This window comes from Nicotiana tomentosiformis, chromosome 1 (assembly GCF_000390325.3).
Source record: "Nicotiana tomentosiformis chromosome 1, ASM39032v3, whole genome shotgun sequence".
Lineage (NCBI taxonomy): Eukaryota > Viridiplantae > Streptophyta > Magnoliopsida > Solanales > Solanaceae > Nicotiana > Nicotiana tomentosiformis.
In genome coordinates this window covers 41,251,171-41,274,106 of record NC_090812.1, presented here as the reverse complement: position 1 = coordinate 41,274,106, position 22,936 = coordinate 41,251,171, and the positions used below count along the sequence as shown (strand labels likewise).

The 22,936-nt window shown below is 37.0% G+C and overlaps 1 protein-coding gene across 1 annotated transcript; it reads right to left on the bottom strand.

The window, feature by feature from the left end:
* Window positions 1-1,466: 1,466 nt before the first annotated feature.
* LOC104114715 (uncharacterized) lies at window positions 1,467-2,895 on the bottom strand. The gene has a single exon (XM_009625231.4). It carries the CDS (start codon window positions 2,601-2,603, stop codon window positions 1,626-1,628), a length of 978 nt encoding a protein of 325 aa, XP_009623526.1. The 5' UTR covers window positions 2,604-2,895; the 3' UTR covers window positions 1,467-1,625.
* Window positions 2,896-22,936: the final 20,041 nt, after the last annotated feature.

The following is a 22,936-nucleotide window of genomic DNA, read 5'->3' as shown; positions in this document are numbered from 1 at the left end:
GATCATAATTTACATGAAGAGGTAGTAGAGATTTTCTTGCAAATTTCTTTGTTTGAAATATGCTGTTTACTGTGTATGAATAAATTTTCAGTTCTTCTGTATGTTTTGAGCCTCATAAATGGCTTCTGATAAGTCACTCTGCCTATTAATCAGTTTGTCTCTTTGTTCAGAAATCATCTCTGTTTTCAAATAAAGTTCTTGAATTTGAAAACCTCCAACATTTTGCACCCACCTGCATCTACCCAAACGAAGACTCTGATGCTATACTTGACATACCTTTACACTAAGGGGTCGTTTGGTAGGGTGTATAAAAATAATGCGGAATAAGGTGTATTAGTAATGCATGAGTTAGTAATGCAAGCATTAGTTATGCAGATATTATTTCTTATTTACTGTTTGGTGTGGTGTATTTAAATTATAATGCATTGCATAATTTTTAAGAAAAATAGTTATTTACAAAGATGCCCTCCATATTCTCAACCTTTAAGGGACTTTAAGAATAATTTTGTCTTTAACCATACTAATGAATGCATTAATAGCCTTGGTATTACTAATGTCATGGTTTTCTATGCATTACTTATACATAGAATAATACCAAGTATGATATATAACTAATACAAACAATTAGTTATACACATATTAAAAAAATATATCAAACAAGATATTAGTAATACATAGAGCTAATGCTTGTATTATATTTTCTAATAACTCCTGCCAAAAGACCCCTGAGACTCTGTGTGCGCGCGCCCCTTTCAGTCTTGAAGAGTTGTTTGATTTGACTCTATCAAAAGTTCTACTTGTGAAAGAAAATAAAGAGTTTTTTTTTTCTTTGGTTAAATAAGTGCTGAGTGTATAAAGTAAGGCTTCAAATGCAAAAAAAGCTAAGTACACATGAAAGCATCTATTTCTGTTTAGGTCGATGCAATGACTACGCTGCTACTTGTAACTCAATTAGAAAAGAGAAGAAAGGCAGGGGAGGGGAAACTTTGTTGCCCTGTTTAGCAAAGATAGTTCACAACGAGCATTGTTAACTGATATCGAGTGCCCACTTCATGGTAAATTAAAATCTTGAGTTACAATTTTTATTGAATTCCTAAATTCATAAATGTATTATAAACAACCTAGTATAACTCCTTGGTGGACTAATAAGCAAAATTGATTACACTTTAGGGAATTTCATGTGATCTTTTATTTCTCAATGTTTTGGGCGTTATGCAATTCAGTTTAGTCTTGGATATATATATATATATATATATATATATATATATATATATATATATATATATATATATATATATATATATATATATATATATCTCTGATGTCAAAAGATTTTCACATTATTGAACGTTATAACATGAAGAGTTACAATTAAAGGACCAGATTATAAACAAAATGGAGGGGTAAAATTCCTAATGATTAAAGAATCACAAAGCTCTCAAAATGCAAGACAAAATAAGTAGCAATTAAGATGAATAGACATTTTGCGAGCACAGACAACCTTCATTAATAGAGCAGTATAATATATATACATCTCTTAATTAACTTCAAAATAAATGTGACATGATCTGATGTTTTTATATCTATACAGGTTTAATTTGCAATATATAGCTTATTTATCAACATCAGTATGAGAATGATGGATTGGTAATATGGATAACCCAGTGCTGACCATCGACTTGGACAGTGAGATTATGAACGCTGGCAAACAAATTAACAGCCCTTCTTACTCCTCTATTATCAGCTGCGGTGAAATAGTCATGTCCAAAAAGGACACCACCGGCACTACCGGGCTTCAAAAGCTTAAAAGCCCGGTTTATATCAGACCAAGCCGAGTGAAAATCATGTCCGGCATCAACCTCAATCAACTCACCAAACACACCCCATTCACACAGTTTCTCCAGTGCTGACCCGCTTGAAAAAGGCATGTAAACCACTGACTCCGTCGCGTTCCCGTTCACCACGTTTTGCATGAACTGATACATCAGCAAAACGTCGCCGTTCACCATCTTCATATCCTTGAACTTTTGATGATCTGAAAAACCTGGCCAGCCTCGAAAGTCGTCTATGCACACGACCTGAGTGTTGTTTAGACCCAGTCGACGGGTCAGCTCAACCATATGAAGCGCCGATGCACCCAAAAACGTGCCTACTTCTATTATGGTCTTGGGTCTCACCTTGCGTATGAGATTCTCGAATACCGCCCCTTTTGAACCCCAACCTTTGACCCACTTTTTTCGGAGGAGATTGTCCACGCGTGGCGGCGGGAAATTCTGCCACGGCGATATCCCCTTGAAGACACGCTCTAGAATTGTGTGGCGGATGTTTTGTGAAGGAACCGCCTCACCACACACCGCCCCGAAATTGTTGTGGTCGCCTTCTGTTCCGCTGCTAATTGCTGTGTTTACATAGCTGACGACAGCGTTAACATGCGCGGGTGGTTTGTTATGAGTATAATTATTGCGTGTGTAGCTAGATAGATAACCCAGCGAGTAGGCCAAGAGGAGACAGATGAAGTAAACAACAGGTTTAACGGCAGATGAAATTCTCTTTGAGTAGCGAAAGTGGTGCGGCAGAGGTGGGGATCGTGGTTCTTGTTTCATGTTACAAGACTAGTTCTTCGATCGGCGGGTTTAATTTTGGTTATAAGAGAAAAGGGATTGCTAATTAATGGACAATGGTATTGTATATATGGAAATTAAAAGAGAGGGAAAAATTTTCCTTTTACAGCTGCAGCAATAATATAACATTATAATGGCTTGGAATCCAGAGAAAGAAAGTTCTTAATATTTTCAAGTGAATTATGGAATTACGATCATGAAAAATTGCTACCCTTTCTTCCTGTATTATTGCAAGAATTAATATACTTAAAATGGTTGATAAATATTCATCTGAACGTCAGCTCACTCCACAGGTCAACAATAAATTAAGATTAATGAAAAGAGCATAATATTTCTTTTGTTTGCTTGCTTGTGTTTCTTCCCCTCTTTTGTCATGTTAAATTATAATATATGTATGTCAACTACAGCCGGATAATAATTAAGTACAGAGAGACGACTTTGTAGCTTACGCTATCGAGCCCTCTTAACTAATTTTCGACACTCTGGCCTTAAGTTTAGGTGCTATTTTGCATTATATTAACGTACTATTTTTTTCTTGATTAAACTTTGGCCAAGTAACCAATTTAACTTATTAATTGTATTTTAATGTCCTTAAGCTTCTAGAATGCAGTTACCTAACGTACATTTGGAATGTCAAGAACTTAAAAACTAGTAAGACGTAACAATCTGACATCCCCTGTAATATATTCTAAGTTCTTGGAGATCTTTAATTAAAAAAAGGATACATTAAAGGACTTGGATAATTATAAAAATAGAAAAATGTGACCCCTTCCAACAATATTTTAATAGATAATAAAGAAAATTGTGATTTCATATATTTTTATTTTTTTTATTCCCGACTCTCTAAGCAACCCCTCTTGTCCCGAGACTTCATTTCAACGAATAGATATGAAGAAACTTGTAGACTTTGAAGAGTTCAAAATTCGGTTGTCATTAGGGAGGTCTTTCTTTCTCAAGGGCTTCAGGCACGCCCAATCCTTAAGGAAAAAAGGGTGAATAGAAGTCATGAAGTTTTATTGTATAACCACCCTCGTTATTTCCAGTTACTAAGAAGGAACCGCAGTTTTGGATCAGAAATTGTTGACCATGGTTGTCACAACCCGCACTTTGGGGTTTGTGACTTCGGCCAAGAACTGATGAGAAAAGGCTCTTCTAATTGTCTGACATAGATCTGTCTACTCGGGTAACTTGGGCTTTTTAATTTTAAGTATATATAAGGGGGTATAGGTGATGAAAGCTCCCACCTGCCTCCCCTATACGTGCTGCCACCGAGCCGTATTGAAAGAGCTACCTGAGGGGAAACCTCAAGGGCCTGCCTAGATGACTCAAAGGAGTGTCCTAGGTATCCATACGAGTTAGGGAACTCTATGGACGGCGCAACGCCTTCGGGCTAGCGTTGGGCATCAAGTAGGCGCTGGAGGCTCGATGTGTGGGACGGCCTGCCCCACGGGCTGCCGAAATATTAAAAAGAGACCTCCGTGCCAATTGGATACTTGATGCACCTATCTTAGGGGCATCATGTGTCGACTTGTGAGCATGGCTTGGGTTCAACCATGCGAGCAAAGGTCCGTTGGCCTAAACGTGCAATTGTGGGCGACACTGCACTATTCAAGATGGAAGCGTGTCGCGAGGGCTATGTATGGGCATGGCACGAAAGACGTGCATGACAATGGCCAAGGACTAAAGGTTGCCTTACTCGGGCGAGGCGCGAGCCGATTACGGATGCACTAGGCGATTGTCAAGCTTCAGGATTGGGTTGTGCACACGAGAGCGATGCTCAGTCTTGGCAAGGGACAAGACATGTCCTAAGCCAACCCCCAGGGCGCGCATAGATTATGATCCTAATATGAGAAGCGCCACGACATGTCTAGGGCCAAGTGCCTAGACATCTTACGGGCGGCACAAGTTGGGGCGAGCCTCTTGGGCGAGTCCTACCAACAGGCACACGATCGTGTTTGAAAACCTGGGAAAGAAGATAGGCTGGCCTGCAACGAGGAGAACTGCAGGCGTCGCACGGGCAAATCGGTGTTGCTGGCGAGCGTAAGGGAGTCGGTCCTTGACAATGGTTCTTAATTAGATACTACATAACAAGGTCTCACTTATATAGCAACTATAAAAATATTTTTAACGGTTCGCTATAACGCAAATTTCCAGCTTTGACGTTAGAGATGAGAAATCCATAACAAATATTCCGAAATATTTTACTTTAATTTAACAACATCAACCAGAATAAGAAACATTTATGCCATAAGACGCATAATGATAGCTTAGCTTCTTTTATCATCCAATCTTCCTGTCTTAGCACGTCAATAAATATCGTACTTCTGCAGATGTATGTTAAGTCCGCTTAATTAACAAGACTAAACAGTCTAGCTAACGAGCTTTGAGGAGATACCCACGGCCAACATTAGAAAACCATGCTAATTGATCTTGTTAGAACAAGGATTACAACAATATTAGAAAATAAAAAATAAACTTGCTTGGCTTAGAGGCACGTATAGAAAATGTTTCTTGAAGATAGTTGGAGTCTCTTCCACGAGCAAACAGAAGAATAAATAACAACTCTATTTCAGGGATTCAACTAAGCCACACAACATGTAGCATTCAAGAATGTTGCTCTTCGATGAAAATCGAAATCCTTTGACACCTTACGAACATGTGTCCAGAAACCTTTTATCTAAGTGCTTTAAAATTTTTCTGTCAAAATCTTATTGAAACGGCCTCCACTTCGTACCTAGAGCGGTGATATCATCAAGAGTTACTTTGCATACTCCGACCAAATAGTCTATGAATTCATTAAGAGAAATTAATCTCACCCTCATTCACAACAAAATATCAGTAAATCTATCAAGAGTATTCCTACACACCCCAACCGAAATCGATCTTATAGATTTATTAAGAGAATAAAATCACATCCTCCTCTACAGTAGGAATATGCACATCTATCACAATTTTTTTGCAAATGGAATTTTGTTAATGTGCTCAATTATTGTAACATTACTTGTTTGTCCCTTTGAACCTAAGATGATACCATTAGGTAGGGTTTCTATAAAGTACAATCAATTTACAACAGGTCTTATTCCCATCCATGTAACGACCCGACCGGTCGTTTTGAATATTTACGTTTCTTTCAACTATTTAAAGTCTTGAATAACTTCCTATGAGGTATTATGACTTGTGTGAATTGTCTGTTTTGGTTTTAAGGTATTTCGGAGTTAGCTTGGAATAATGAATTTTCATGTTGGAAGCTTAAGTTGAAATAGTTGACCGGATATTAACTTATGTGTAAATAACCTCAGAATTTAATTCTGATGATTCTAATAGCTCTATATGGTGATTTTGGACTTAGGAGCGTGTCCGAAAAATTATTTGGAGGCCCATAGTGGAATTAGGCTTGAAATGCCGAAAGTTGAATTTTAGAAAGTTTGACCGGGGGTTGACTTTTTGATATCGGGGTCAGAATCCGATTCTGAAAATTTAAATACCTCCATTATGTCATTTATGACTTGTATGCAAAATATGAGGTCAATCGGACGTGAATTGATAGGTTCCGGAGTCGTTTGTAGAAAATAGAAATTTCAAAGTTTATTAGGCTTAAATTGGGGTGTAATTCATGGTTTTAGCGTTGTTTGAGGTGATTTGAGAGTTCGACTAAATCTGTATGATATTTTAGGACTTGTTGGTATATTTGGTTGAGGTCCCGAGGGGCTCGGGTGAGTTTTGGATGGTTAACGGATTATTTTTTGCCTTGGTGAGATTGCTGATATTTGTTGCTGTATTTTTCGGATTTTTCTCTTTCGCGTTCGCGAGTGGGCCCTCGCGTTCGCGAAGAGGAATTTCAGGCACGCAAGATTTACTCTTCGCGTTCACGAGGGGGCCTCGCGTTCGCGAAGGGAAGCTGGGTTGTGCATCGCGCTCGCATATGGGGTATCGCGTTCGCGAAGGGAAACATAGTAGGCACGGGTTTTTTGCCTTCGCGTTCGCGAAGGGGAGCATGTGTTCGCGAAGAAGGGCTCCGTAAAGCATCGCGTTCGCGAAAAGTGTCTCGCGTTCACGAAGAACAAATGTTGGAAAGCACATTTTGTGCTTCGCGAACGCAAGGGACCTGTCGCGTTCGCGAAGAAGAGAGGTCTGGACAGAAAGCTTAAGTTCACAAAATGGGACTTCGTCCCATTTTCCATTTTTAACGATTTGGAGCTCGGATTGAGGGGATTTTTGGGAGATTTTCAGAGAAAACAACGGGATAAGTGTTCTTAACTCAATATTAGTTAAATTGCCCGAATCCATGGTTGTTTTTAACATTAATTGGTGAATTAAGTTGAAACAATTGTGAAAACCCTCTTGGTTTAATTTGGAGATTTGAGGGTCGAATCGATGTCGAATTTGAGTAAAATTTATATGGTTGGAATCGTGGTTGAATGGTTGTTAATATCTTATAACTTTCGTCAGATTCCGAGACGTGGGCCCCATGGGTGATTTTTGGGGCGTAATTTCGGATTTTATGGAAATATTAGTATTTTGATATGGAATTAATTCCTATAAATATTTTGGGCTGAATCAAATTAATTGTGACTAGATTCGAGCCGTTTGGAAGTTCATACACGTAGAGTAGAATTGTTGGAGCATTGTTTAGCTTGCTCGACATTGGATTTGGCTTGTTCGAGGTAAGTAACTCTTCTAATCTTGGAGTTCGAGGTAAGTAACATTGGATTGCTGATATTTGTTGCTGCATTTTTCAGATTTTTCTCTTTCGCGTTCGCGAGTGGGCCCTCACGTTCGCGAAGAGGAATTTTAGGCAGGCAAGATTTACTCTTCGCATTCGCGAGGGGGCCTCGCGTTCGCGAAGGGAAGCTGGGTTGTGCATCGCGTTCGCGTATGGGGTATCGCATTCGCGAAGGGAAACATAGTAGGCATGGGTTTTTTGCCTTCGCGTTCGCGAAGAAGGGCTCCGTAAAGCATCGCGTTCGCGAAGAACAAATGTTGAAAAGCACATTTTGTGCTTCGCAAACGCAAGGGACCTGTCGCGTTCGCGAAGAAGAGAGGTATGGACAGAAAGCTTAAGTTCATTTTTAACGATTTGGAGCTCGGATTGAGAGGATTTTTGGGAGATTTTCAGAGAAAATAACGGGGTAAGTGTTCTTAACTCAATATTAGTTAAATTGCCCGAATCCATGGTTGTTTTTAACATTAATTGGTGAATTAAGTTGGAAAAATTGTGAAAACCCTCTTGGTTTAATTTGGAGATTTGAGGGTCGAGTCGATGTCGGATTTGAGTAAAATTTATATGGTTAGACTCGTGGTAGAATGGGCGTTAATATTTTATAACTTTCGTCAGATTCCGAGACGTGGTCTCCATGGGTGATTTTTGGGGCGTAATTTCGGATTTTATAGAAATATTAGTATTTTGATATGGAATTAATTCCTATAAATATTTTGGGATGCAAATTAATTGTGACTAGATTCGAGCTGTTTGGAAGTTCATACACGCAGAGTGGAATTGTTGGAGCATTGTTTAGCTTGCTCGACATTGGATTTGGCTTGTTCGAGGTAAGTAACTCTTCTAATCTTGGAGTTCGAGGTAAGTAACATTGGATTGCTGATATTTGTTGCTGCATTTTTTGGATTTTTCTCTTTCGCGTTCGCGAGTGGGCCCTCACGTTCGCGAAGAGGAATTTCAGGCAGGCAAGATTTACTCTTCGCGTTCGCGAGGGGGCCTCGCGTTCGCGAAGGGAAGCTGGGTTGTGCATCGCGTTCGCGTGTGGGGTATCGCATTCGCGAAGGGAAACATAGTAGGCACGGGTTTTTGCCTTCGCGTTCGCGAAGGGGAGCTCGCGTTCGCGAAGAAGGGCTCCGTAAAGCATCTCGTTCGCGAACAGTGTCTCGCGTTCGCGAAGAACAAATGTTGGAAAGCACATTTTGTGCTTCGCGAATGCGAGCGACCTGTCGTGTTCGCGAAGAAGAGAGGTCTGGAAGGAAAGCTTAAGTTCAGAAAATGGGACTTCGTCCCATTTTCCATTTTTAACGATTTGGAGCTCGGATTGAGGGGATATTTGGGAGATTTTCAGAGAAAACAACGGGGTAAGTGTTCTTAACTCAATATTAGTTAAATTGCCCGAATCCATGATTGTTTTTAACATTAATTGGTGAATTAAGTTGGAAAAATTGTGAAAACCCTCTTGGTTTAATTTGGAGATTTGAGGGTCGAGTCGATGTCGGATTTGAGTAAAATTTATATGGTTGGACTCGTGGTTGAATGGGCTTTAATATTTTATAACTTTCATCAAATTTTGAGACGTGGTCCCCACAGGTGATTTTTGGGGCGTAATTTCGGATTTTATGGAAATATTAGTATTGTGATATGGAATTAATTTCTATAAATATTTTGGGCTGAATGAAATTAATTGTAACTAGATTCGAGCCGTTTCGAAGTTCATACACGCAGAGTGGAATTGTTGGAGTATTGTTTAGCTTGCTCGACATTTGATTTGGCTTGTTCGAGGTAAGTAACTCTTCTAATCTTGGAGTTGAGGGTATGAACCCTGAATATATGTATTTCGTGAATTGTTGGGAGGTGACGCACATGCAAGGTGAAGGGCGTGTGGGCGTGCACTATAGAAATTATGGCATAATTGTTTTTGTGAAATTTTGTAGTTAAATGATCTTGGCATTTTTCATGCGATTTTATGAGTTAAAAGAAATTGAGCTGAAAAACATATTAAAAAATCATGTTGAGGCTATGTGCCAGTATTATTGGGACCCACAGAAGTCATATTGTTGTGAAATATTTATTTTAAAATGAAAATTCATACCCAGTCATATTTATTTCATTGCATATTATATCCTAGTCTCTGTTGTTATTTATTGATACATCATATCATTATTCTTTTTTGGGCTATTCTCATGACATTGTGAGCCCATGAAAGAGAGACTGGAGAGATTGATGACTGAGGGAGGCCGAGGGCCTGATTGTGAGGATATTTTTGGGATCAGGTTGCACGCCGCAGCATGCCATGTTGTATTTATATATATTATATTATTGCATGTGAGTTGGTCGTGCGGATCTATATATTATATTATTGCACGTGAGTTGGCCGTGTGGATCTATATATTATACTATCGCACGTGAGTTGGCCGTGCGGATCCAGATATTATTATAGCACGTGAGTTGGCCGTGCGGATCCAGATATTATTATTGCACGTGAGTTGGCCGTGCAACACGTAAGTTGGCGTGCAGATCCTTGTATTATTATTGCACGTGAGTTGGCCGTGCAGCACGTGAGTTGGCCGTGCGGATCCAGATATTTATATTATGGCACATGAGTTATCCGTGCAGCACGTGAGTTGTCCGTGCTTATAGCGCTTGGGCTGTAGGAGTCCCTCATGAGTCTGTACACCCCTAGTGAGTGCAGTCGACTATAAACAGGGATCGGGCTGCACACCGCAGCAGGTATTGTATAGCGTTAAGTGATTGAGTGTGCTGAGCACAGTGAGAGAGAATGCGAGACAATGAGATTGAGAAATCTCTGAGATACATTACATTGGCATGCACACATGACATATATGCATAGAGATGTGTTTTTCTCATGCTGTATGGTATCACATTATTCATGATTTCTCACACATGTTGACAAATGGTCATACTGAGGCATTTGTTTTACATCGGTTATCTGGGAAAGAAAATGAGATATTTTATTTATTATTGAACGGATTTTGGGAAAATTATTGCTTTCAAACTTATTCATATTTTTGAAAATTTCGGTAAACGATTTGGGTTTTTCACTGTTGTACTTGAAAGGAAGAACTATTATTTTTGAAATCATAATTTGGCTGAGCATTTTATCTCTGAGTTATTTCTGGTATTATTTGCTTTATGTTGTTATGGACTGTTGTGGACTAGTGGTTTTGGACCCGACCTTGGTAGAAGCTCGTCACTACTTTCAACCTACGGCTAGGTTTGTTACTTACTCAGTACATGGGGTCGGTTGTACTGATAATGCACTTCTGCACATTGCGTGCAAATATTGGCTGCTATTGTTGTTGTGCTCGATGGTTGCGGGACCTGAAGATGTACCTGCGTTCCTGTTGTAGCTGCCTCTTATTCAGGGTAGCCTTTAATTTTATTAAAGCTCTGTTTATGTATTATTCAAACAGACTATGTATTTATTTCATTTCCGCTTTGTATACTCTATTCTTAGAAGCTCATGATTTGTACTACCAGTTCTTGGGGAAATGTATTGGTTTTAGATATTTTCTTTTAAATAATTGTCATTATAATTGAATAGTTGGTAATTGGCTTACCTAACGGGTTGGGCTAGGTGCCATCACGACTAGTTGGATTTTGGGTCGTGACAATCCCTTTACAAGTCTCTACCACCAACTCTTTGCCTAATCCTTTAGATAAAGGATCTGCTAAATTAAACGTAGACTTTATATATTAAAGGGATATTATGTCATCCTCCAATAATCTTCACATGATTGTGTTTAAGACGAACTTGTCTTGATTTGTCATTATAACAATCACTTGAAGTCCGAAATATAGCAGCTTTATTATCACAATAAATAGTCAGAGGTGGTACTGGCTTACTCCATAGAGGAATATCTACCAGATTACTTTTAAGACAATCAACTTCTTCTCCAGCCGAAAACATAGCTATAAATTCTGATTCCATTGTTGAGGGAGTAATACATGTCTATTTTTTGGATTTCCAAGAAATTGTTGCTCCGACAAAAGTGAAAATTCAAGCATTAATAGACTTAGAGTCATTCGGATCAGAATTCCAAGTAGCATCACTATAGCCTTGAAGAACTGCTGGAAATATAGAATAATGTAGGCCAACATTAATTGTACCCTTTAAGTACCTTAAAACACGAATTAAGGCATTCAAATGCTCAACTCTGGGGTTACTAGTGAACTTGCTCAAGGTTCCTACTGCATAACCAATACCTGGCCTAGTGCAATACATGGCATACATTAGACTCCCAATAATTTTAGAATAAGTCAATTGATCAACACCATCACTAGAGTTCCGCACTAGTTTGATGCTAGAATCAAATGGAGTAGGAGCAGGCTTATCGTCAAAATGACCAAATCTCTTTAGAACTTTCTCAATATAACTGTCACGACTCAAAATCTCACTACAAGCGTTGTGATGGCACTTAGTCTCTAAGACTAGGTAAGCCGATTATAATAATAATTCAAGCTATTTTTTTAAACATATAATTTAATACAAGTGTCAAAACCAACAGCGAAAATATTCAAACAACCTCCCAAGAATGGTAATACTGAGTCACGAACTCTAACTGAATACATGAAATGATCTCGAGGACCGAATATACAATATTGTTCGAATAAGAAATTAACAGTACAACAAAAATGGAAAGACTCCAAAGGACTGCGACGACCAAGTAACTCTACCTTAAGTCCTTGCGATCACACTCTAACTTTGTCCGAGTCTAATATCTTCAATACCTGACTCTACATAAAAATTTGCAGAAGTGTAGTATGAGTACACCACAGTCGGTACCCAGTAAGTATCAAGACTAACCTCGGTGGAGTAGTGACAAGGTACAGTCAAGGCACTCACTAGTCTAATAACCTGTGCAATATAGTATTCAAAAGTAATAGAAAACAAATAGCAGTGATAGCAATAATAATCCACTAGTGATGTAAACAGCAAAGCAGTAAGAACTCCATAAATATTGCTCAAACAGATAATGAACACAAGTACAACCAATAATCAAGCCCTTCAAAGTATACACCTTTCATTTATAAGTTTTTCAATAAAAATCTCTAGAATATAATCCTTTCCAATAAATATATTTCGAATATACTTCCTTCAAATAAATATCTTTCGAATATAATTCTTTCAAATAAATATCTCTAGAATATAACATTCTTTCAAATAAAAGTCACCATGTGGCACCTCATTTCATAATCATAAAATACGTGTTTCAGCCCACTTTCATATTTTTCGTAACACGGGTCTCATCCCACTTTCATATTTCCACGGCACCTCGTGCCCATATTTAAATCATCATCTGCACGGACAGTTCACATGCCAATAATAAAAACCATCATATTTTCCCCCGACACCTCGTGCCCATATTTCATATTTGTTGTGGCGTGCAACCTGATCCCATATAATATTAATCATATATGTTGCGGCGTGCAACCCGATCCCATATAACATTAATCATATATGTTACGGCGTGCAACCCGATCCCATATAATATTAATCATATTTGTTATGGCGTGCAACCCGATCCCATATAACATTATCTGCTCGGCAATAGCCACAAGCTCGCGATTTCAACATAGATCAGACTATTATCAAGTTAACCGAAACAACAAGACAAGTTGCACAAGATATAAGAATAAATACAAGGAAAATCACAACATCACATAAAAATCACCAACACAATAATCTCACATCATCACATATCATCCCTGACAATAACCACCCTTATCTCTCCGATAGCCGCCCTTATCTCTCCTATAGCCGCCCTTATCGCTTCATATAATAGCCACCATTATCACTCCGCCCAGACAATATCTCAGCACACATAACCACAGTGAAATGCCACCCTTATACCTATAAAATATTAACGGTGGAATGTCACCCTTATATCCTCATAATAATAACTCAAATCACACAACAATTTACACAAATTATTATCACGACAACACAACACAATCAATTCATATCACAATTTGCCCAATGACCACAATCAATTCCAAAGATATAGCAAATCAATAAATTTCTCAACAAATAGCCCAAGACTCCACACAACGTATATAAAACCTCAAAACAACAACAAAGATGGAAAAGTAACTCAGCATATGACAACGCCTTCATTAATCCAAATTTTAATAAATATAAATTAATGCCTCATTTTAAACTTATTTAATAATTATTTGCAGATAAGGATTCCATAATGAATTTAATTCCAAGAAAAATATCAAATCAACAACACACGGAATTCACATAAAAATCCATGTGACAATAACACCAAATTATCATATAAAATACAAATTCGACAAACAAGGAATGAGGCATGATAATTCAAGGACTTACTAAGTTCCAACAATTTTCCAATTTAATACATAAGGGCGTCTACGAATTTCAACCAATATAATTTGCACATATAAACCAAGTACGTACTCGCCACCTCGTGTACACGGCTTCCAATCACACAATATCCACATAAGACTCAATGCCTAAGGGGTAATTCCCCCACTCATGATTGGCAAGATACTTACTTTTTTTTGAAGTTAGGACGTTATTCCAAAATTGCCTTCTTGCTTGAATTGACCTCCAGACAGCTCAAATCTATCAAAATTAATTGTATAACTTCATTAAAATTCATCGGAAACAATTCCGGATACTAATACGTCGACTTAGAATTTCACATTTAAAAAGTCAACCAAAGTCAACGCAGGGCTCGTATCTCAGAACCTGGCATAATTTTTACGAAATCAGAACACCCATTCCGATACGAGTTCAACCGTACCAATTTTATCAAATTTTGATAAAAACTCGGCCTCCAAATCTAAATTTTCCGCTTTTGAAAGATTTTGCAAAAATTCCAATTTCTTCCATTTAAATCCGAATTAAATGATGAATATAGCCATGAATTTATGAAATATAATCACTTTTGGATATAGGACACTTACCCAAGTTGAAGTTTTGAATAAATCCCCAAAATGGCCCAAGAATCGTGCTCCAAAAATCCAAAACGAAATTAAGGAAATGATCATTTTTTGTCCTTAAGTTTCTACCCAATAAAAACACTATTCTAGTCGCTAAAAGTCCAATTCTCGTCGCTAAAAGTGCCAAATCTGGTCGATAAAGGTGCGCACCAGAACTGTTTACACCCGATGTTTATATTTCACTAAAAAGGCTCTAACTCCTTCATACGAATACGGAATTCGGCGATTCTTAATTTTATGAGTCACAAAAAATCATACAAACCTACTCATTCAATCGGAACTCAATTCGGAGCTCATTTGCTTAATGCGATACCAATTTCGTTCGTTAAATAATTAACTCATGTTTCGCGCTAAAACCCAATCGCAACTTGATGAAATTAGACCAAACATTCCAGATCATTCCTATAATTCATTAGCAAACTCCCGGAAGTCTCGAAATCGATTTTCGATCTCTAGAACTAAAAATGGACCTTTGGATCATTACATGCTTGTGCTCAAAACACCAAACTCTTCCAAAAACTCTTCCCAGATAGCCTGTATTGTATCAACCATAACTTTTCGTACCTAACTCCACTACCAAACGGTTTAAATTTATGAAAACTAGATACAAAGGGATACAACTTTCATTTTTGTATCATCGCCAAATTCCTTATAGATTACGAGATATAAGCTTTCAAAGTCAGTCATGTGTATCAGAAATTTTTGCGATGCACTATATCAGGCAAAACAACTGCAGTACCAGGCTTTGGTTAATCGATCATAAGTTTCTGTACAAATGTCCGAATAATGAATGGTTTATATTTCTAGAAATTAGACTCAAAAGTCTACAACTTTTATTTTTGGATTATCTCCAAATTCAACCGTGTGCAACATAAATTTATGCGATGCATACTGCAGTAGCCAAAAACCAGCAATTAAAAATGGCCTAGAAATGGTCCGATACCATTTCGAAACTCACCCGAGCCCCTAGACACCCTGTCTGAACTTACCGACAAGTCTCAAAACATATTACGGACTTAGTCGAGGCCTCAAATAACATCAAACAACGCTAAAAACACAAATCATACCCCAATTCAAGCCAAATGAAACTAACAAATTTCAACTTCTACATTTGATGCCGAAACCTAACAAATCGAATCCGATTGACCTCAAATTTTACACACAAGTCATAAATGACATAACGGACCTATAAAAATTTTCAGAACTGGATTTCGACCCTAATATCGAAAAGTCAACTCCCCGGTCAAACTTTCTAAAAATCTTCCATTTTTCAACTTTCGCCAAAATGCGTCGAATTGTCCTACGGACTTTCAAATCTAAATTCGGACATACGACTAAGTCCTAAATCACCATACGAAGCTATTGACATTATCAAATTTCTATTCCGGAGTCTTTTTGCTCAAAAGTCAAACTCCGGTCAACTCTTTTCATTTAAGCTTCAAAAATAAGAATTGTTCTTTCAATTAAATTCTGAATCTTCCGAAAACCAAACTCGACCAGACAAGCAAGATATAATGCACATTACAAAGATACTCGGGACTTTAAGTCACTGAACGGAACGTAAATTCTCAAAACGACAAGTCGGGTCGTTACAATAACTTGATTGAGTAAGAGTCAAGCCATTAGCTGATCTTATAATTTTAATGCCCAAAATCACATCAACTTCTCCAAGATCTTTTATTTCAATTTGAGAAGCAAGAAATGATTTAGTTTCCTTGACTCTTTCAATATCATTTTCAAATATCAATATGTCATCTACATATAGACAAATTAGAACACCAGAGTTTCCTTGAAATTTACTAAATATGTAAATATCACCATCATTAATTAAATAGCCATTAGAAATAATGATTTTTTTGAAATTTCTCATGCCATTACTTTAGAGATTATTATAATCCATATAGAGATTTAAGAAAAATAAAAACTTTATGTTCCTGATCAAGAATGACAAACCCTTCTGGTTGTTTCATGTAAACTTTTTCATCTAAATTTCCATTCAGAAATACAGTCTTCACATCCATTTGATGAGTTATCAATCCATGAATTGCTGCTAAAGCAACTAAAAGCCGAATGGATGTGATCCGAGCTACTGGTGCAAAGGTATCGAATTAGTCAATATCTTTCATTCGAGTAAAACCTTTGGACACCAAACGCACTTTGTACTTATCTAAAGTACCATCAGACTTCAATTTCTTCCTCAAACCCATTTGTAACCAATAGGTTTACATCCAGGAGGAAGATCCAATAAAATTCATGTGTTATTTGATATGATAGAATGCATTTCATCATTAATAGCTTCACGCCAAAAAGTAGCATCATGTGAAGACATTGCATTGCGTCTTGGTTGACTTTCTTCCAATAATTCAACTACTTTTCTTTTAAGATGAGGTATAAAAGAAATTGTATATTGTTTTAGAGATCCTTCTTTTTTAGAAAAAATATGCTCAAAAAAGTTAGCATGTACAGATTCAATAATTGTGTGAGGGTTTGGAGTTTCAAGATTTAAGAATCTATAAGCCTTATTGGTTAGATAATAACCAATAAAAACCCAATTGATTCCTCTATAGCCAACCTTAGTCATATGTTGATCTAGTAATTTAACATGAGCCAAACAACCCCGTACTTTAAAATAACTAATATTTGGCTTTCAATTCTTCCAAAGTTCATAAGGAGATGTATTAAATTCCTTGTAAGAAATTCAGTTTAAAATATGATAGGCTAAAAATATAGCTTCAGTTCACAAATTTCAAGGTACACCAGATCCATAAAGCATAAAATTAACCATTTCTACGAAAGTCCTATTTTTTCTTTCAGCTATACCATTTTGTTGTGGTGTATAAGACGTAGTCAATTATTTCTCAATACCTTCTCTTTCACAAAAATCAATAAAATCTGAACTCAAGTACTATCCACCTCTATCAGATCTAATTGATTTAATCTTCAAATTCAACTGATTCTCAACTTCTGCTTTATATGTTTTGAAAGTCTCAAAGGCCTCATCTTTTGTTCTTAATGGAAAGACGTATGTATATCTTGAATAATCATCAATAAAAGTAATAAAATATCTCTTTCCATTGCGTGACAAGTAATCCATCTCACAAATATTAGTGTTGATTAATTATAAAAGTGTGAATTTTCTTTCAACTGTCTTAAAAGGGTTTTTGTTATCTTGCACTTACTACGAGTAAGACACTTAGCAATATGATGATTTCTATATTTTTTTAATTAAACCATGATTCACCATAAGTTGAATGGATCTAAAATTCACGTGACCTAGACATTCATGCCAAAAATTCAGAGACTCCACAATATAAACAAAAATATTTTCATTATTAATATTGAGTTTGAACATGCCATTTGTAGCATAACCTTTTCCCACAAATATGTTATTCTTAGATAAAAGTAATTTATCTGACTCAAAAATCATTTTAAAACCATACTTCAAAAGAAGCGTACCTGACACCAAATTCTTTTGAATATCAGGAACATGCAATACATTTTTAAATGTGGCCATCTTTCCGGAAGTAAACTTCAACTCAACAATTCATTTTCCTACAACCTTAGCAAAGGACAAGTTTCTCATATACATGACTTTATCGTCCCCCACTAATTCATAGGTCTTAAAAGTATTTTGATCACTGGATATGTGACGAGTTACACCGTGTCTATCCATAATTCGACTGGATTTTCTGCTACAAATGCTTTTGTGAACATCGCTACAAGTTCATCATTTCTATTGTTGTTGATTTTTCCTTTCTTCTTTTCAGCTTTAAGAATTTTACAATCACGAGCATAATGACCAATTTCATGACAGTGATAACACTCACTTGACTTAGAATTATTAGTACACTTAAAATTTTTACTTTTCTTTATCTTTGTAAATTTCTTGTTTTCTGGTTCCCTTTTGGTTGATTTCTCTTTAACCATGTGAGCTTCCATGACTGGTTCTTTGAAAATATTATTGTCACGATTTCTAGTCTCTTGTTCAATTTGTAAATGTTGCAACAATTATTCAAGAGTCAAATCTTCCTTCTTATGTAAGAGTTTGCTTATGTACTCTTTCCACGACAGAGGAAGTTTTGAAATAATAGCACCAACATGAAAGTTTTCATCAAGATTAATTTCAGAAATAGCAATTTTATTAGCTATAAACTTGAATTCTTGCACCTGATCAATGATTGACTTGACATCAATCATCTTGAATTCCATATAATTTGAAACAAGAAACTTTTTTGAGCTCGCCTCTTCTGCCAAGTAAATAGCTTGAAGAGTATCCCAAAGTTCTTTGGCAGATTTTCACTTGACAGAATATTTATCATAATATTTGTTGGTCATTGCTCCAAGAATATAATTCTTGCATAAATAATCATCATCTTGCCACCTAATAATTTATTCTATAATCGAAGTAGCCTCATTAGTCGGGTCGGGTCGTTAATTTTTAAAACGACAAGTCGGGTCGTTACATTCTCCACCTCTTAAACAAATGTTCGTCCTCGAACGTGCTAAGAATTATTCTGAGGTTACCAAATTGATGATTTTACTTTTACATATATACTCCCGGTTAATCCCACATTACCGTATTTGAGATAAGCCCAACAACACCATCTCAATTGAGATTATTTCTTTTATCCATATTTGTAAACTTTAAGACCAATTTCTTACACTCCAAACATTTTCAAAAAGCCTGATTTTCACAACAACGCACGGTATTAGTCTCAATTGGCTATAGCAACTCGTGCCTACGCACACATTATTTTTTTTTTATAGTGTTAAGTACTTCAAAATTTTTGCGGGATGTTATATTCTCCCCCACTTAGGATCATTTGCCCTTGAATTAGAAGTAGAGTCTGCTCTCAAACACATAACATAACTTATCTCTTCTTTTGCACGTCTCAATCCCCCAAATTTTACTAACTTCCGAATTTTACAGAAATTTCGGTAGAGTCTCACGTGTAAATGGGGCCTGTCCACCTGCCAGAGTAACACCAAAACAACTCCTAACAACACATCCATAACCCAACAAAGCACCACAATGTATATATCAATAACACTAATCTCATCATTACAAGCACCACATTATCATAATGATATCATGACATGAAGCGCATCATATGTATGCCCATCACCACATCTCTTATCTTAATAGTTGTTCATAATCGATTACAACATCGCCAATTAACCTCATATTAACCAAAACCTCATTTTGAATTTTCACAACACTGACAGTAAAATGTGAGGCATGAAGACCTCATAACTATTTACCCGACTTAACGAGTCACATTTAATGCCACCTAGGCACTCACCTCGTAGGCTAAAACTCAATAATTACATTACAATTATGGCACAAAAACACATAAAAGAATTATCACATAAGCCTAACAGACATAATTCCCTATTAGTACTATAGTACAAATTAAACTTCAGAAAGAGAGAATTTAAACTCATAAATATTTTACCACAAGGACCTCGTCCTTATATAACCTCCACCGCGGCTTGTAGCCCGGTTTAAATATTTCACATCATATAAAAATGCGAGGATCTCGTCCTCAACTCCGAATCACAAGTATTTTGCACATTGCGCCAATTGATATTTTCAATTTCCTTTCTTTCTTCTTTTAAATAAATTTCGTAAACACATAATGAACCCTCATACCGGTAGGGCACAAAATTCATAGAAAAAAATTGGAATCAATTATTTCAAAATACATAAAACCCACTGTAGTGAATAATAAAAATTGCTTTTGGACTTATAACCCTCAATGGTGCAAAAAAATAAAAATGACCGACACAGGATCACATCTTTAACTCTCCCAACAGGGATAAATATATATGTGGGTCACACAATTACGAAGCTCACCCATGAGCGGAGCATAATAGGAGGATTCATCTCAATATTCAGAATCGAATCAAATTAAGGAAAAATATCCTTTTATAACAGAATCAGGATCGTACCTGTAACGACACCATTTGGTGTATCGGCCTCAGCCAAAATCATAGTGATTATAAAAATGGGTCGGGCCTCCACCTCTTAGGCGCCCTCTACCCGCCTGTCTTCCACCTCTAACTGACCATGCACGTGGAGTATTAACTGGAATAACCACTGTAAGAACCTCGTGCTGATGGTGCATTAAAAGAACTTACTGTAGCACCCCGAATATTTTAAAATTGTTGTTGTGACCCCACTAGTACTGAAATATAGAATTATTAAGGACGCATGAATACCGCAAGTCCCAGCATCATCCCACACAAATATCACCCCTTAATCATATACAAGTTTCAGAGAACCTTTCATTACCACATAAATACATCTCAGGCCAAAACTGATATAACACATGATCCCGCAATCTAATCGTTGATAGTAGACTCCCCTCACTTGGCGCGAAGTCATAGGACACATGTCGATGATCCACAATGCTAACCTTCACCGATCATAAGACACCTCAAGCCATTTATTTGGCGCATGTCACCCTCATGACAGTTAAAATCGCTTTCTCTAGTGCCTTGGCTACCAGTATGTACCCTTCGCTAAATAGAAATCCCATACGAACCACTTAGTCGCTAATACCACCAACTATTTCAGATCTACAACCACTTCGTGACCCTACCACAACTGTGATGATTAGGCAATTAATTAAACTTTCCTTATATCATACTTATTAACCAGATGTCAGAACCCGCTGCACCCCAATGTGCACAACTGAATGATCTCTCAATACTTTCGCATCCTCAATCTGGACGACACGTCGTAATAATGGTTGAGCAACCTTGGCTTCCTTATAACCCCTCTGTAGTATCCCGAACCGTTTGCGCATAGTTGATACCGAGTGTGCAATTTCATACACGAGTGGATGTAAAAGAACATAAGATATATGCTTCAAGCTGAATAAATGTCGCACGATAAAGAATGAAAGAAGTGAAAAATTTTCCTACTAGCTCTGTAGCCTCTTGAAGATAAGTACAGACGTCTCCGTACCGATCTACAAGACTCTACTAAACTCGTTCGTGACTCGTAGAACCTATGAACCTAGAGCTCTGATACCAACTTATCACGACCCAAAAATTCCACCACAAGCGTCGTGATGGCACTTAGTCTCTAAGACTAAGTAAGCCGATTATAATCATAATTCAAGCCATTTTTTTATAAAGATATAATTTAATACACCTGTCAAAACCAAAAGTGGAAATAATTTTAAAAACCTCCCAAAACTGGTAGTACTGAGTCACGAACTCTAATTGAATACATAAAATGATCGCAAGTATCGAATACTCAATACTGTTTGAATAATAAATAACAATACAATAAAATGGAAAGACTCCAAGAAACTGCGACGACCAAGCAACTCTACCTTGAATCCTTGCGATCCCACTGTAATTCTGTCCGAGTCCGATATCTCCAATATCTGGCTTTGCATAAAAATATGCAGAAGTGTAGTATGAGTACACCACGGTCGGTACCCAGTAAGTATCAAGACTAACCTCAGTGGAGTAGAGACGAGGTACAGTCAAGACACTCACTAATCTAATAACCTGTGCAATATGATATACAAAATAATAGAAAATAAATAGCAGTGATAGCAACACAAATCAACTAGTGATTTAAACAGTAAGGCAATAGGAATACCGTAAAATATTACTCAAACAAATAATAAACACAGGTACAACCAATTAATCAAGTCCTTTCAATATACATCTTTTATCTATAAGTTTTTTAATAAAAGTCTCTAGAATATAATCCTTTTCAATAAATATATTTCAAATATACTTTCTTTAAATAAATATCCTTCCATTATAATTCTTTGTGAGAAATATATTCAACGTATCACATCAAATGGCACGGTAATACCTTTGTGCACTTGTCTCATTCTCACCCAGTACATATATGTAGATCAAATCAATTGGCACGGTAACACCCTTCGTGCATTTATATCTTTCTCACCGTGCATACATATAACAGTACCAACTAGGTGGGAGAAATGCCAATAACAATAAAAGAAATAAAGTGGAGGCACACAGTAAGCAACAACGACTACAAGTCACATAGAAAACAAAGGTGCACAATAACATCTCAAGATAAAGGCATGAATGTATACACAACAAAACGATATCACAATATAATGTATGTCTCTCGTCCTTGCCTGCACGGAAACACCCTTCGTGCCATGAATAAATGATAATATAAAAATAATTGCACGGCATCACCCTTCGTGCTTTTACTCTCATCCTCACCTGATAATATAAATGAAATAGCACGGCATCACCCTTCATGCTTTACACTCTCAAATGGCACGGCATCACCCTTCGTGCTTTACACTCTCAAATGACGCGGCATCACCCTTCGTGCTTTATACTCTCCCTCGCATGATAATATAGTTCAAATGGCACGGCATCACCCTTCGTGCTTTATACTCTCCCTCGCATGATAATATAGTTCAAATGGCACGGCATCACCCTTCGTGCATTACACTATTCCTTACCAAGCACATGTATATCATTAACAAGCAAGGTAGGAAGCATAAATAACATCAAGGAGAGTGTTTAAACCACAACACAATACAACAATTCATATCACAATTTGCCACTAACCAAAACCAAATTTCAAATATGT